The 17,750-nt window shown below is 45.5% G+C and overlaps 1 protein-coding gene across 2 annotated transcripts in view; it reads right to left on the minus strand.

Moving 5' to 3' along the window:
* ARMC1 (armadillo repeat containing 1) overlaps positions 1–17,750 on the minus strand; it is a 66,502-nt gene that overhangs the window by 15,663 nt on the left and 33,089 nt on the right. For both annotated transcript variants that reach the window (XM_068237441.1, XM_068237440.1), the window contains exon 3: positions 9,828–9,919. In XM_068237441.1, coding sequence (XP_068093542.1) covers positions 9,828–9,919 — 92 coding nt within the window. The remainder of the gene's footprint in view (positions 1–9,827; positions 9,920–17,750) is intronic.

Genomic DNA, 17,750 nt, shown 5'->3' on the forward strand with positions numbered 1-17,750 from the left:
CCCTTTGAAGGCTTTGAAAAAACTTGTGTGCCCAGACAGGCACATCCGTACTGTGCATGTGCGAGTCAGGACTTGTGCATTCGCACTACAAACCCACTCATCTTTACTTGGGGTGTCTAATACAGAAGCCTTCATGAGGCACTGCATGAGCGTATTCGACCAGCGAGGGGTGAAGGGGGGGGGGGGGGGGGAGGGCAGGGAAACAGGGACTGTGGGCACAGAGAGAGAGAGAGGGGGCTGGGAAGGCTCCATGGCATCCAGAGCTGCTTCAGACACTTTAAAAACACTTGAAATGTTAATGTTAACACTAAAGCAGATCAACTCCCAGTCCTAACGGGCGACATTTGTACCTTTAAGGGACAGCAGATAATGAAGCTTGTATTAATGTCCCTAATCACCTTAAGTGACTTGTAACTGGGAAGAACAGATTAGTGCACTGGATTTTCCTCCACTTGTTAGAGGCAGATCTGACAAAAAGCGGGTACTTAGACTTTCCCTCATCTCAATTATTTAGCATGTAAATTATCAGAAGCTATACAAAAGAGAACATAATTGAGGAAGGGAAAAAAAGAAAAAAGAAAGAGAAAAGTTTGGCTTGTGAAGAACACAACAAAGATGTGACCAGAGGGAAGAGCCTTCTTTACAGGCCATAAAATTCAATTTTTTAACAACGGTTGAAGCTGCTAGTTTTAATGTAGTTCATACGCACACATTAAAATGTGTGAAGCATGCATAAATACCAGCATTGACAAAGTGCTCTGCTCTTGATTATGCTCAGCATCGCATGCACTCAGTGTTATCTCCGTGCTGAACTGTGGAAGGTGTCACTTCTGCTCTTCGGAAAAGTCAAGTAAATATGTCTTTAAGCTTGACTTGAAGTCAGACTTGACATTTTATGTTTCTGCTGACAAAGAGTTCCCAAGTTGACATAACATAAATGTCTTTAAAGTTTAGTTTCCTTTTGGAAATCAGATTAGCCCTTCACTGCCAGGGGGCCTGCGCCAAGATTTCTCCCACACAAGCGGAGTGCAGTCAAGCAGGCAATGAGGGATGAAGGGGTTAATGTTTGGAATGTCTTGCTGCAGGAAAGATGCAAACATCAGACATTGTTCCAATGTGTTCTACAAGGGGAGATTCATTCAGGCAGATTCTACTAAAACTAGTGATAATTGTGGGTTCAGTTATCAGGAGAAGGCACGTTTAACCTAAGCAAAGCACTCCGTAATCAACTTATTAACCTTTACAACGTCTCTGCGGTTGTTTTGGACGGTCCGTGACATTTTTTGAATGTCATATTTGTTCTGGCCTGTGGATCCGTCACCAGGGTTTCTGTGTGCTGGGAATGTGTATACTTGTCTTTAGGAACTCACAAGTTTGTCCTTATGGGTTGCATTGGCTAAGGGATCCTACTATCTGAGTCGGCAGCATCACACAAAATTGCCCAGCTTCCCTAGAACTAGCACAGCTAGTTGTGCAAGAGATGTCGGCATCCACCCTTGCTTATAATAGATAACAAGCCATGCTGACAAGTTAGCTTTCAAGGGCAAAAGGGAAGATTTACCAATAGGGCTGAACGATTTTCGGTTTAAAACCGAAAATCGCGATCAGGGGCTTGAAGATCTTCAGATCGTCAAAGTGTCGGTTTTGTTGCGATTTTTGGAGCCGCTGCTACCTACTCCTCTCCCGGCCCCCTCCTTCAGCAAGTTCTTATCCCGTTTGGCTTCACCGCATTAGACTGCTGCGCGGTGAGCCGTGGTGAACAAGCAGCGAGTGTTGCCGAGTATTGCGGGGCCTGAATCAGGAAGTGTGACATCACTTCCTGGCGCCCACCGTTACCAAGCAACACTCGCTGCCTGTTCACTGCGGCTCACTGCGCGACACTCTAATGCGGTGAAGCCGCATGGGATCAGAACTTGCTGGAGGAGGGGGCCAGGAGAGAAGCAGGTACCATCGTGAGGGGGATCTGCCTATATACACTAACAGGAGGGGGGAGGGGGGGGGGGAGTGTATCTGCCTATACTAAAGGGGGGGATCTGGCTATATGTGCTAAAGAGGGGGATCAGGCTATATACATTAAGCGGGGGAAGGGGGGGGGACTGCCTATATACACACTAAAGGGGATCTACACTAAAGGGAAGTGGGGAAGTGTGTCTGCCTATACTAAAGGGGAGATATGGCAATATAAGCTAAAGTGGGGGATCTGCCTATACTAAAGGGGGATCTAGCTAAATACATTAAGGGGGAGGGACTGCCTATGTACACTAAAGGGGTGGTCTGGCTAAAGGGAGGGGAAAGAATCTGCCTATATACACTAAGGGGGGGGAGGGGGATCTGGCTATATATACACTAAAGGGGGAATCTAGCAATATACACTTAAGGGGGATCAGCCTATATACACTACAGGTGTGTGCGACTGTATGTGTGGGGGGAGGCGGGGGGGATCTGGTTACACTAAAGGGGATCAGGATGGCTACCCTGTACTGCGGCACCATACACTGGCTACCCTGTACTGCGATACCGACACTGGCTAACCTGTACTGCGGTACCTAAACAGGCTAACCTGCACTGCAACACCTATAGCTGGCTTATCTATACTGGGGCACCTATAGTTAGCTAACCTTTACTGTGAAACCTATAGCTGGCTAAACTATACTGGGGGCATTGTGAATTTAGTGCTAAAGCTCGATTTGAAGAAAATCGTGAAAAAATCGAAATCGCAATTTTTGAGAGAAAAATCGCAATTTCAATTTTTTCCTAAAATCGTGCAGCCCTATTTACCAATGCTCATTACAAACATCCAAACAATCTGCCCAACTGTCATCTAATCTTGGTCTGTTAAGACAGTTGGGCATGTGTATGGGCAACAAGACGACCAACTGATAATAGGTGCTTTGCCAGATTAATCCAGCGGATTATCCTGCACAACTATCTTGCAGTTTGGTCACAAGTGTACAAGTTGTTTGAACAACTTTGTTCTTTCTGAATGGGACATGTGCATTTTGTCGTTTCACTTGCGTGTGCAGTATTTAAAGGAAACCAGAGATGAGACGGGGTACAAGTTTTATACATACCCGACGCTTCCCCCAGCCCCATCCGCACGGATCGCTCCCCCGCCGCCGTCCTCTGTCTTCTCCCTCTTTGGTACCGGGTCCCGTAACTGCGGCCAGTTTTATGCATGCGCAGTGCACTCCCTCCGTCTCTCTGGCGGAGAAAAGTATTGTGCCCGCAGTACTTTTCACTGCAGGTTTCTATGAAGAACTGAGTCATCACTGCGGAACCTTCGCCTTCCTCTGTCCCCCTCCACCCATGTCTCCAACGTAGCATGTCTAGCATGGAAGATTTGATGATGCCTATTCATGAAAGTTACAATGCCAAGAGATGGACAAGCACCATCAATAATATAATGTATGAAAGGCTAATAAATATACAGATAATAATTATATAATGACATGTGTGCAGAAAGGCCAATGAACACTGTACTATACTGAAAAAAGGAAAAGGGATTGGCCCTGCAAAAACCGCACCACAAAGTATGGAAAAATACAAAAAGCCTTTATTGAACCATATAATGATTAAAACCATAAAAAACACACATATGGATGAAAAAGTAATGCCCTCAATAAAGCAGTGATATCCATCATAAACATGTAAGTGCACATGAATAAAATAAACTGTGCAGCATCTCGCCGGCTGTCAATGAAAGTGAAAGATGGGGGAGAGGTGCCCAAAAGGTGAGACTGAGGTGCACTGAGCACTCAGTCAAATGGGGGAGTGAATGAGTGGGTGAAACGGGCGGAGGATATTGGATCTATCCCCTGTGCCGAAAAGCGGTGTAAGGAGCTAGTGCCAGAGAAGTGTGAGCACCCAGCTGATAGAGTGCACAGAGAGGGGAAGGTGGGCTGTCATGGAACAAGTGGTGTGCAGACAGGAGCTGAGTCAGGCCTATGCGTCAGGCCAAGCCTTCAGATGGAAACATGGGGGCAATAGGAAAGGGAAGAAATATAGGAAGAGAAATCCCAAGCACCCCAGGCCTAACCAACCCACCCCCCGACCCACAGGAACACCAGGTATCCCCATGTACACCTCAGTCTCAGAAATGAGCACCGATTTTTTAGAATCGGACAGCGAAGTGGAGGGACTAGGAGGAGAAGGAGGAGGGGGGGGGGGGGGTCGGGCTTATCAAAGGAAGAGGCTTAGGGGGCGTCAGGGATCCGAAGAGAAAACGTTACGAAGTGAGTCAGGAGACAACAGCTCTATAGATGCCCTACAGATCATCAACCTGACCTCCATTAAACTAACCCCCCCGGAAGAGAAAGTTTTGGCCAGGGGGTTAACCTTCTCACCCACCAAAAAGATAGATATTTTTGAAACCATTAAGGACTTGTACCTATTTTGCCGGAGACTCACTTTGAAAAGGATGTATCACAATGATTCTACCACCCCCCAGATGAGGGAGTTGATCAATTTACCTGATGCAGTTGACAGACAGGTGTTCCAAGACCTGATGGAATTGCTTGGTGAAAATGAGAGCGGGAATGAATCCGAATCAATGGACACCCGACGCAAGGGTAAGTTCCGACCTCGATCCTCCTTTCTTCCCAATATGTCCACATACCCAGTAATAAAAGTTTTTTTCGAATTAGTATCTAAGGAAATTGAAAAATTGAGGGATATTGGCAACGGTGGGGACAACCTCACTAGGGAAGAACGATTGGCCATCACTAATTTATCCAATCGTGATGATGTCATCATTCGGGAAGCTGACAAGGGAGGGAATGTGGTTTTGTGGCCAGTAGACAGTTACATCGAGGAGGCCAATAGGCAATTAGGTAACACAAAATATTACAGAACTCTGACTTCTAATCCGAGTGAGGTATTCAAGTCCAAGTTAGATCATTTACTTGACCAAGGCAGGTCAGCTGGAGTCATCTCTCAAAGGGAATATGCATATTTGACTGTCAACAAACCGATAACACCCACGTTTTATTTATTACCCAAAGTCCACAAAAATAAGGACCAACCACCGGGAAGACCTATAGTTTCAGGGATTGGTAGTTTAATTGAGAAGAGTTGTTCGTTTATTGACTTTTTTTTGCAGGAACATGTGTGTACTCTTGATTCTTATGTGAGAGACTCTTTAGATCTAATCACAAAACTAAATCACGTGCATATCCCACCAGGTACTATCATGATCTCACTGGACGTCGAATCCTTGTATACCAATATAGGACACCATCATGCGGTGGAAGCAGTTCGATATTTCCTGGCCTCGACCACGATCTCCAGGTCTGAATTCAATGACTTCCACTTAACCCTCCTGGACTACGTGTTAAAACACAACTACTTTACTTTTGATGGTAGGTTTTTCCTACAAGTACATGGAATCTCCATGGGAGCCAAATGTGCCCCATCAGTGGCCAATTTATTTTTGGGCTGGTGGGAGCGAGAGGTGGTCTGGGGGTCGGGCTTTGAGAGATTTCATGCCCATATATTGGGCTGGCATCGGTTCATTGATGACATCTTAATCCTTTGGGACGGTTCTGAATCGTTGGCACTTGAATTTATTAAGACATTGGGGAAAAATTACCTAAATATTGTACTCACCTCACAAATGTCTTTGGAGTCCTTGGACTTCCTTGATCTGCATCTTTCTTTTTCAGATAGTGGGCAGATCGAAACCACATTATATCGGAAGGAGACAGCGGTCAATGGTTTGTTACATTATGAGTCATTCCATACTAAAAACTTGAAAGACAACATTCCAGTGGGACAGTTTCTTAGACTGAGGAGGAATTGTTCCAATGAGGCGGATTTCCAGGCACAATCAGTGCTGCTGAGGGAAAGATTCAGAAATCGGGGATATCCAAGACGTGTAATTGAACAAGCATATCAAAGGGCAACAAACACCAACAGGGAGAAGCTATTATACTCGACACGAAGGAGACAAAATGATTTGGTGAGGTTCTGTACACCTTATAATAGCAGCTGGAGTACTTTGAGAGGTATAATCTCTAAACATTGGCCCATTTTGCAAACTGATCCCATTATAAACAGGTATCTTCCAGTGAGACCATCCATTACAGCAAAGAGAGCCACCAATCTAAAGGATCAACTTTGCCAAAGCCATTTTCAACGCCGGCATAAGAGAAAGCCAGTGGTGTGTGGTAGCTTCCCATGTGGGAGGTGTAATGTCTGTGAGATGATGTTACCCACGAGAGAAGTTTGCAGTGAAAAGACTAACAAAATATACAAACTCAAGGATTACATCAATTGTCAATCTGAGGGGGTGGTATACCTTTTACGGTGCCCGTGCAACAAATGCTATGTGGGTCAAACAAGGAACATGTTGAAGAGCCGTATTCAAAAACACATGTCCACCATACGCCTGGCAAGCCGAGACCGCGCTGATGGTAAGCAATTGACTCCGGTGGCGGAACATGCTCTCAATGTACATGGGGGCAGTACTCGTGGTTGGAGGGTATGTGGCTTATCTAGGGTGTATCTCTCTTCCAGGGGTGGGGACATCACCCAACTACTTCTGAGACAGGAGACACGCTGGATCTTCGACCTTGGTACTCTAGCACCGGTAGGTCTTAATGAGGAATTTTCATTCCTTGGCTTTTTGCATTGATTTCCGCTATTTTGACACTTCTCTCGTCTCGTGTCTGGTTGGTACCATCCTCCTTTTTCCCCCCTTTTTTGGAGAGACACCCAGTGAGTAGGTGATCTCTCGTGCCCTGCAACTTCACCTCTGTGAGTAGGGTGGAGTTCTATCCCCTCACTTTTCCGTTTCTGACAGCTGCATCACTGTTCATCGTGACACGGTGCCCCATGCCACCATTGTGATTTTGGGTGGAGTGTGTCGGGGGGCTTACTTGTGGTCCACACGTTTACTGCACAGTCCAGGTATCACTCGGGTCCCTGGCGGTCGTTGGTGAGTTCGACCGTTGGGATCTTGGGGACGGTGCCTTTATTGGCATCTGGTGCAGGTTGTTCACCTGTGTGCTTCATTGGCATGCTTGAACTATTGTTGTTGTTGTTGTTGTTGTTTTTTCAGTTTTGTCACTGTCCCCATGGTTTGTTGGTGAGTTGACCATGGATCTCTCCACTTAATATATAGATATATGTGTTCAGATCATATACATATATTTTTTCAGCTTTATTTATCCATTACGCTGTTTGTGGTTGTATCATGCAAACACAGGGGTTTTTTATGTGTATATGTGTACATATTTGCAGGTCATTTATACAATACAATTTGTTTCCACTAGATCTGGAGTTCTTTTTGTCTCTACATATACAAATGCTCTTGCTGGATGTTGTTGCCCTGGAAATTCACCTGACCGGGATACAGACATCTTTCCTAGCCTTTGCTGAAAATGAATAGCTTGGATCGCTCTGGATTTCCGCTTATGGAATGACAACTGGACCCAAATTGTTTACTTTTACTCATGATCTTATGTCTTATTGCTCTGATGACTACTGTGTTTGATTTGTTCTATCCAGCCTGTATTACCTGATTTGTCCAGAGGGTGTCAGCAGTGTGTGTTTATATACATGTTTATATACATGTATACAGGATGACAGTGTACTCTGTTGTCTTTCCCTTTCATGTTGTTACACCATGATACATTACCTTGCACTCTTTGTGTCCCGTTCCTTGTCCCCTGTCCGGCAGCCACGCCATTGTGTCAGTTTATCTATTACTGTATAGACACATTGCTTGTGCCATATTTGTTTTTAATTACTACTGCCCGTTTTGCCCTGCAGCAAGATGGCTGCGGCTGTGATGGGCGTCTCTGGGGTGGGGACAGCCTTCCACGTCAATGCGTACGTGGAGACTGATCCCTGTGTTTGGCCACACACATTGCATTTACCCCTGACTCCGCCCTCCTGCCGCCGTCGTCTTGCGTCATAGCGCGTCATTACATGCGCCTATTTAGTCACACGCTGAACGGGCGTTTGTATGCCCGGAAGAAGCCGCTTTAGGCGGCGAATCGCGACGGCCCTCACACAGATGCCCTCCTGTCAGCTCCACCGGTAAGCTCCTCTTTCCGTGCACTCACACACACGGAACTCCGCATCTTTGGGCCACAGCCCCTTTCCACACGTTCGTGAGCCAGACTCAGCTCCTGTCTGCACACCACTTGTTCCATGACAGCCCACCTTCCCCTCTCTGTGCACTCTATCAGCTGGGTGCTCACACTTCTCTGGCACTAGCTCCTTACACCGCTTTTCGGCACAGGGGATAGATCCAATATCCTCCCTCCGTTTCACCCACTCATTCACTCCCCCATTTGACTGAGTGCTCAGTGCACCTCAGTCTCACCTTTTGGGCACCTCTCCCCCATCTTTCACTTTCATTGACAGCCGGCGAGATGCTGCACAGTTTATTTTATTCATGTGCACTTACATGTTTATGATGGATATCACTGCTTTATTGAGGGCATTACTTTTTCATCCATATGTGTGTTTTTTATGGTTTTAATCATTATATGGTTCAATAAAGGCTTTTTGTATTTTTCCATACTTTGTGGTGCGGTTTTTGCAGGGCCAATCCCTTTTCCTTTTTTCAGTATGATGCCTATTCATGAAGGCGGAAGTAAACAAAAGTGATGTCTTGCCTTGGCTACCCAAAGAAGCTGGGAGGTAAACAAAAAGTGGAGTTTCTGGTGACTGAGGATTTTTACTAACCAGTGTGAGTGTAGGACTTCCATCATAGCCACATACCATTGCCCCACCTACTGCAACCAGAATTGACAGCACCCCCCCTCCCCCATCATCTCTATCTTGGATTGACATGAGAGATCATCACTGTAGTTTACAACTGCTAGCCTGGATTGGAATGGCTCAAGACCACAGTAACGCCAACTCTGTATCTGGACATCCGAGGTGGGGGTGCAATTTAGTTTTCTGATGCTTTTCAGGGTGCAAACAGATTATTAATTTTTATTTATACAGCACCAACATCTTCTGTAGCACTGTACAGTGCAGATAACTGTACTTAAAGGGGCACTATGGCGAAACTTTTTTAAATTTATAATATGTGCAAACATAGACAAATAAGAAGTATGTTTTTTTTTTCCCAGAGTAAAATAAGCCATAAATAACTTTTCCTCTATGTTGCTGTCACTTACAGTAGGTGGTAGAACTATGACAGAAGCAACAAGTTTTGGACTAGTTCATCTCTTCATAGGGGATTCTCAGCAAAGGCTTTTATTCTTTAAAAAGATGTTCCCTAAAAAGGATTTAAACAATGATGCTGGTCAGCTTCCCTGCTCGCTACACAGTTTTTTGGCCATTCTGCCATTCACTAAGTGCTTTTGAAAATAAATAAATCTCTGAGAATTGCCCATGAAGAGATGGACTAGTCCAAAACCTGTCACTTCTCTCAGATTTCTACTACCTACTGTAAGTGACAGCAACATAGGAGAAAAGTAATTTATGGCTCATTTTACTCGTACTCTGAAAAAAAAACCCCACACTTCTTATTTGTATATGTTTGACATATTTTAAATTTTACAATTTTTCGCCGTAGTGCCCCTTTAACGTGTGCACGCCCAATTATTGCCTCCAAGAGATATGCTAAGGCAGATTAACACAAAACCACAGCTAAGAAAAATACAAAGCACAGTAGTAATTTGTAGTGTATTTTAATTTCTAAGCATCACAGACCCTTATAAAGATGTAGTTTGTATCCCATCTAGTGGTTAATCATAACAGTGCAGCAAATGCCAAACATTCAGCTTTCTCCTCTTGACACACAGGAAACATGGAATATTCTGCCTCTACTGAGTGAAAATATAATCTGTGGTTTTGGAACTTACTTTTGGATGACATTTTGCAAACTCAGCATCATTCCCAGTTCGCACCTCATCTTCTCTCGGTTGGCCCGGCATTCTGCTAGGTATCGTAGAGCCTGCATATGAATACAAATTCCAACAGAGAAAATGTATAGTTTATAAAGGTTACGTGCAAGATCACCAACAGGGACGATCAATGAGGTGCAAATTATTCAAAGTTTATGCAGAATTATGAACTTTTTAGATGCAAAAAATGGACAGTGTGGATTTTCATCGATTCATTTTCAACCTGCCTACATTTGCATAATTCTGCATCAATTCAGAATGATTTGCACGTCACTGACCATCCTTCAAACCCACTGTGAGCAGAAAAACGGAGGCATTCAGATGGAATCACCATTCCTTACATCAGCGTTTCTCAAACCTGTCCTTGTGACTCCCCAACCGTGCATGTTTTGCAGGCAACCTCACCTATGCACAGGTGGGGTAATTGGTGTCTCAGCTAGGTGTTCCATGTAGCTGAGACACTAATTACCCCATCTGTGCATAGGTGAGGTTGCCTGCAAAACATGCACGGTTGGGGAGTCACAAGGACAGGTTTGAGAAACACTGCCTTACGGTGACATTTCAGCTACAAAGGGAAGGAGAACCCTCACCGAAAGATTCCTGTTATTGGCTCATATATTATCAGAGGCAAGTTTTGAGAACACAGTTCTCTTCCTCAGGCATTATTTTAAGGCCAAGTTAATTTTTCCACAAGCTACAAGAAAGTTCAAACATATATTGACTGCAATATATGCGCATATATGTGCAAGGCGCAGAATTTACATACCTGTGCAATTCACAATGAAAAAAACCCATGCAACATTTACACCGGTGCATCTTATATTTGGGAAATCCATGCAAAATATTTTTAAGGTATAATTAATGCTTGATACATGCATACAAATCTGCTATCAAAAGCAAAGATGATCACATGTACTAAAAAAGTGAACAAAAAATAGGTTTACCATAATCTATCCCAAATTGCCCCCTTCAATAATCAGGTTATTAGAACACAATAGTATGCCCCGTCTTACCACTGTATAGATGGGCCCTTCTACCAACAGTCTGTACATCTTCACAGCTCAGCTGTGGACACACTCTCCTGGCCTGATGACTTCACCTACCTCTTCCTAAAAATGTAAATTGGCTTGGTACAGTTTACAGCTTTAGGGCAGGTTCACCGTTAAACGACGGACACGGTGCTCCTCACTCAAGCACTGTCCATGTGAATGTATGGACAGCGGTAGTACCGTTTCATACCATCGTTTGTGCAAACAACATTCTCGATTCCGTTACTTCCCATCGACTCGCTCAGTCCTGATCACCCAAGTGCCACGCTTGTGTGTCCCCGTGGGGTGGTGTCAAAACCAATTAAACCAGGGGAAGCGCTACCAGACGATTCAGCGCTGCGTAATATGTTGGCGCTTTATCAATACAATAAATAAATACATACCAAATGCAATTTCCGCAAAAAGACAGCGCAGCACGGCAGGGTGGGGGAAGGGTTGGTTTGCCTGACAGCAGAGCAAAAACAGAGGCATGTCCTTCAGATGGGAACGTATCTCTGTGTCCCTTTTATTCACTTTGAAAACTGCCGCGGTACACGTTAAAGGACAACTTCTAATCTGCATGCTTGTTCAGGGTCCATTGCTACAACTATTAAAGGGAACCCAAGGTGAGATGTATACGGAGGCTGCCATATTTATTTCCTTTTAAACAATACCAGTTGCCTGGCAGCCCTGCTGATCTATTTGGCTGCAGTAGTGTCTGAATCAAACATGTAGCTAATTTTGTCAGATCTGACAATAATGTCAGAAACATCAGATTTGCTGCATGCTTGTTCAGGGTCTATGACAAAGTATTAAGAGGCAGAGGATCAGCAGGATAGCCTGGCAACTGGCATTGCTTTAAAGGAAATAAATATGGCAGCCTCCATATCCCTCTCGTTTCAGTTGTCCTTTAAAGTGAACCCGAGGTGAGAGGTATAAGGAGGCTTCCATATTTATTTTCTTTTAAACAATACTAGTTGCCTGGCAGTCCTGCTAATCTATTTGGCTGCAGTAGTGAACTGAATTACACCAGAAACAAGCATGCAGCTAATCTTTCCAGTTCTGACAATATTGTCAGAAACCCCCGACCTTCAGCATGCTTGTTCAGGGCCTATGGTTGAAAGTATTAGAGGCAGAGGACCAGCAGGGCAGCCAGGCAACTGGTATTACTTAAAAGAAAATAAATATGGCAGCCTCCATATTATTCTCACCTCGGGTTCCCTTCAAGTTTTCTCTCATTGTAAACCACAAACATCAACTCCACATTGGCCACGCTAAATGTGAATGCCGGCAACCCAACCATTGATAATGTGCCAAAATTGCCAGAAATTCAGATACAAAATCTAGGTTGTGATTAAGGCTCCTTTCATACTGGCGTGTTGGCCTGGTTTTCCACAATGCAAGTCTATGGGGCCTTTTAGACTGACCCGATGCGGCAGAAGTGATGTATTCGCCGCAACACTGACACGATCACATCCCTAGGTTGGTAGGCTACATGCAGTGAACTGGATGTAATGTAAGTCTATGGCAACGCGTATATTTTAAAAAATGTGTGCAGTAGAGTTGGGGCGCATGCGTATTTTGTCAATACACTTGCGCGCAATTGGTTTATTTGGCCACAGGAAGCGAGTGCTAGAGAGCCTCACTTCCTGCTTGGCTGTCAGCCAGAAGGGGATTACCACAGAAATCCCTGAAGGCTGTTCTTGGCGTTTCGATCATGGCACCGTACCCCAATGCCAACGCTGGTTAGCAGTGTGAAACCGGACTCATTATTATGGATGACCCAAGAAGATACAGCGTTTCACCAGAATGCCACGTTTTTAGAACTGCACATAAATAAAAGGAATACTAAACATGCTTCCCAGACGTATCACAAGTCATAACTACATCCCACATGGATGCAGCAAGTATTACCTTATCCACCGATAACTCCATTCACTCTAAAGGGAACTGTGAAGAGAGAAATACGGAGGCTGCCATTGCTGACCCTGTCTAAGAATGGTGGTTGTTATTGCTAGTTACTGAACCCGAGGTGATAGACATATGGAGGCTGCCATATTTGTTTACTTTTAAACAATACCTGTTGCCTGGCAGTCCACCTGATCTTTCCGGGCAATACTGTCTGCATCACACATATAAAACAAGCATGCAGCTAATCCAGTCAGACTTGAGTCAAAAGCATCTAATATGCATGCCTGTTCAGGATTCATTGCTAAAACTATTAAATAGAACCCAAGGTGAGAATGATATGGAGGCGGCCATATTTATTTCCTTTTTAAACAATGCAAGTTGCCTGGCTGTCACCCTGATCATTTGTCTCGAATACTTGTAGCCATAGACCCTGAACATACAGGCAAATCAGGAGCTCTGGCTCAAATTTGACTGGATTAACCATGTGCTTCTTTCAGGGTTGTGGCTCACTGATGCCGGAAGAGCAACAGGACTGCCATTGTTTAACCATTTAAGGACCAGCAGTCTCTGGGCACTTAAAGACCAGAGACCGCTCGTCCAATCCCGACGAATCGCCGCACATACCAGCCGCAACCGCCGTCATCGCCGCTCGCCGAGACCCCCAGGACATAGACTCTGCCGCCTCTATGACGGCAGAGTCATGTGAGCCGGTCAGGAGCCGCTTTCATTGGCTCCTGACCCTGTTTTTCAATGTAAGCCAATGGGAACGGCTTACATTGAAAGACAGGGCCAGGAGCCAATGAAATCGGCTCCTGACCCGCTCACATGACTCTGCCGTCATAGAGACAGGCAGAGCCTGTGAGATGCGGCGAGAATCGTCGGGTTTGAGCGGCGCGATTGGCGTGGAGCAGCGGAAACGGCGGATGCGTGCTGCGGACAGTGATTGAGATCTACGTCCTGCCAGCCAGGAGCCCACCAATACAGGGCGTAGATCTCAATCACTGCGGTCTTTAAATGGTTAAGGCCTCTTTCCCACCAGGACGTTGCGTTTTAGGGGAGTTATAGGTCGCATAACGTGCCCCTAACGCAACGCCTGGTGGTGTTGGAGGCGGACGTAACCTAGAGCTGCGTTATGCAGCTCTTGGTGCGCCTTTTTTGTGATGTGAGATGCGGAGACCACGTGATCCGCATCACTTAGTCCCCGCCAGCCAATCGCCGCACAGAGCGGCCGCTCCAGGAAGTAAACACTGCACGTCACTCAGTGCAGTGAATATTAATTAGCCATGTGGCTGGCCGCGGAGGAAAAGGGGAGACCTCCTCCACCAACATTACTGCGCATGTGCAAACAGTCTAACGCGGCTTAGCCGCATATAACGTATAGCATGCAGCACTTTCTTTAAACGTGCGGCGTTACAGTGTAACGCAACGTGGGCACTGTGAACAGCCCATTGATTTTTCATTGCTGGTGGGCTGCGTTACAGGCTGCACTAACGTGCGCCTGTAACGTCTTACTGTGAAAGCAGCCTAAAAGGAAATAAATATGGTAGCCTCCATATCAGTCTTACCTTTGTTTCTCTTTAATGGCAGCATGCTTGTTTCAGGTGTGTGATTCAGACACTACTGATGCCAGAATGATCAGTAGGAAAGCCAGGCAACGCGCATTGTCTAAAAGGAAATAAACGTTAACTTCCATATATCTTACAGCTCAGGTTCCCTTTAAAGGCCAGAATAGAATGAAAATATCTAAAATGAAAAAAAAGGCTCAAAACAGAAAATGCCTCTGGGGGTGGGGTCTCAGCCAATCGTAGGTAAGTAATACTGATCACCACAGTCTAACCCCCCCCCCCTCCAACAGCCATGCTCCATTATGTACCTTCTTTATCAGGAGGTTCATTTTCTATATTTTAATTTGCTACAAAGTTCCCTTTAAGACTAACACACAGAGTTAAATTCTATCTTGGTTCCTGAGCTACAAAATCACCACTGTATGGGAAAACCTGTCTGTGGGTGTGGGCAACTTCTATTACCAATGGGTAATTCCATAGCCGTTCGACATAGTTCTGCACTTGACCTCTCCGATTTTGAACACATTTTTTTTTCCCCGTGATAAGTGACCCCTAAGCGTTAGTTTGAGGACCACTGCTTTAGATAAATACCTTCCCAACTAGCTCAATCTGCCGTCTGTGCAATGATTTTTGACAAAGCTATGATTTTTTTGAAAATTGGTCTATGTCAAAATTGACCATTTTGACTGAGCCACTGCTCAGCCAAATTTCGGAATTTTACACTAAAATTTGGTTTGAGGCGAAATTAAGGGTATCGAATGACAGGGAAAAAAAAATGTGGTCAAAATCGGAGAGGTCAAGTGCAGAGCTATGTTGAATGGCCATGGAAAAACCCCAGTACAGATCAGTAGGAGCAAGAGAAAGGAAAGGACTGCTCTAGTTCAATGAGCAGTTTGTTATTGGGAAAGAAGATCTCAGAAATATTCTCTGTTCACACATTTTACAGGGGTCTTTGAAAACCCTTAACAATGTTTAAAACAGACTTTCACCCATTATTAAACCGTACAAGAAATCTATAGAGCACAGCGAGTGTGAGGCAGCCATCTTTGTCTACTGCAGAAGAGGAGTAGGAAAAGGAACCCCCATAAACAGCACCAGACTAATAAGTATCAATATATTAACCAATCTTTATTGTATTCCAAAAAACACACCATCAAAAATAAAAACATTTAAAAAAGGTCATAACGGGGGGGCGTGGCTAGCGGCTGCTCGTGATGGACGTTCTCTGAGCGAGCTCCGCACTCCCCGGCTGCATTGGCGCATTTTCAACCGCTCCCACACCCACAAAAGTAGCTCGACTGCTGCCCAATAGACCCCGCAGCGCCCCGGTAACAGATGGGTGGCAAAAAAGGCCGACAAGAGGAGGATTCCGCCGAGTCCTCACGACAAGAGACGCGCGCACGGAGATCCAAGATGGCGCCCGGCTCCAGCCAGCAGAGTCAGCAGAGAGAGCCGGAGCACCCGGATAGCGATTCGGATGGAGAAAGCAGGGCCACCAGCCTCAGCGTGTCACAGGCTACAGGTCGCCAGAGCGAGGTAGGATCCAGAGCACCTAAGCAGCTTACAGCCAGGGACCAGGCACTCCTTGATATGTTCCAGGCGATTTTGCAGAGAGAGCTAGAGGAGGCCTCAAGTAAACTAGCCACTCGCCTCTCTAAAGAGATAAGGGACCTAGGCTCCAGAACAAACGAGCTAGAGCGCCGCATGGACAATGTCGATGTCGTGCTAGATGAACATGAGAAGGATCAGGAGGCAACCCAGACAGACCTCCAGGCCGTACACCTACGCATGGAAGATTTTGAAAACAGGGCCCGCAGAGGCAATTTGCGAGTAAGAGGCCTACCAGAGAGCATAGTCGATCTAACCTCTACAGCCACCGCCCTGTTCCAGGAGCTGGTCCCCGGCTTGCCCATTGATAGGCTAGAATTCGACAGAATCCACAGGGCCTTAGGCCCTGCTAAACCCAACGGCCTCCCCCGAGACATTGTTATCAAGTTCACTTATTACAGGTCCAAAGAAACTATTTTAAAAGCTGCACGGGATAAAGAGGACCTGGAGTTCCAGGGCCACCGCTACCAAATTTTCGCGGACCTCGCACCTGCTACAATCCAAAGACGGAGGGAGATGAAACCCTATATCCGAATCCTCCAGGCACATGATATAAAATACAGCTGGGGATTCCCCTTTAAAATGATGTTCTCATATAACAACCGAGTCCATGTGGTTTCTAATCCAGAGGAGGCTCAACGAAAGCTGGAAAGGCTAAAACTCTCTCTGCCGGCCTCCTCCCCACCTCGCAGCTCCGGTTCTCCCCGATCACAGCCTCTGTGGGAAAGAGCAAAGTCCCAGCACCAGCCCAAGCATCGAGACAAGGAAGCTCCAGCACCAAGCACCCACTCAGACCCTGGATGAGACATATTGTTTGTTTTTTCCTTTTGGCTACTTCTTCTGCTGATCTTCGTGTGTTGCCCGCACTAACTGCCCGCACTAACTGATGCAGACATCACCTCAATACTGACCCTGGACCTGAACTGGTTCTTCATGGGTCTAACTAGTTTTTCTTTTTTTTTTTTTTTTTTTTGTTGTTTTTTCACTTTTTTGCTGAATATAATCTTGTTTCAGTACAACTGCGGCCTTCAGCGGCCTTCCAAACGCTGAGGCCTAGCGCTTGCCTAGAGGTCTCAAGAACGGTGCGTTCTTGAGACCTCTAGGCAAGCGCTAGGCCTGCCATTTATTCTAGCCTGCCATTTATATTTCTTAATTGGGATTTTTTCTTCCATTTATATAATATACCTATGTCTTTCACATGCTCTTGTGTTAATTATGCTTATCACTGCCTAATGCTCCTCTAGAGAAAGTTGCTTACAATTGATATTGCTATGGCAATAGGAGGTTGAAACGGGTTGGCGGGCTGTATGTTTAATTCAGTTTCTGTTGCAAAGTTTTTTTTAGTACAAAGGCCCACGGCCATATATCTGTGGGATAGTGTTATTGTTGTATTTGAAGTTTAAGCGGCCATGCAGCCGGGGCGGGTTCATTTTCCCCCCGACAAGCGAAAAACTGTTCGCTTGTGTGCCAGCACCGAGCCTGGTCATACTTGCCCAGACCCGGGCTGAGTTAGGCCATTACTCTGCCGTGTCTCCCTGCGTTGGGGAAGCATGGCGGAACGACCTTAGGTTCTTAACTGTCCTCTTTTTCTTTTCTCATTTCTTTCTTCTCGCCTCTCCCCTTCCTTTCTCCTGTCCTGAGCCCTCCCTGTGCATGCAATTGTATTTACTGCCTATGGTCAAACGGACCTATGTGATCATGTGGTTGCCACTCTCATGGGCCTTCTCTCTAGACACCGGATATGGTTAACACATTATTGAAAATAGTTT

The sequence above is a fragment of the Hyperolius riggenbachi genome, chromosome 5, assembly GCF_040937935.1.
Source record: "Hyperolius riggenbachi isolate aHypRig1 chromosome 5, aHypRig1.pri, whole genome shotgun sequence".
NCBI lineage: Eukaryota > Metazoa > Chordata > Amphibia > Anura > Hyperoliidae > Hyperolius > Hyperolius riggenbachi.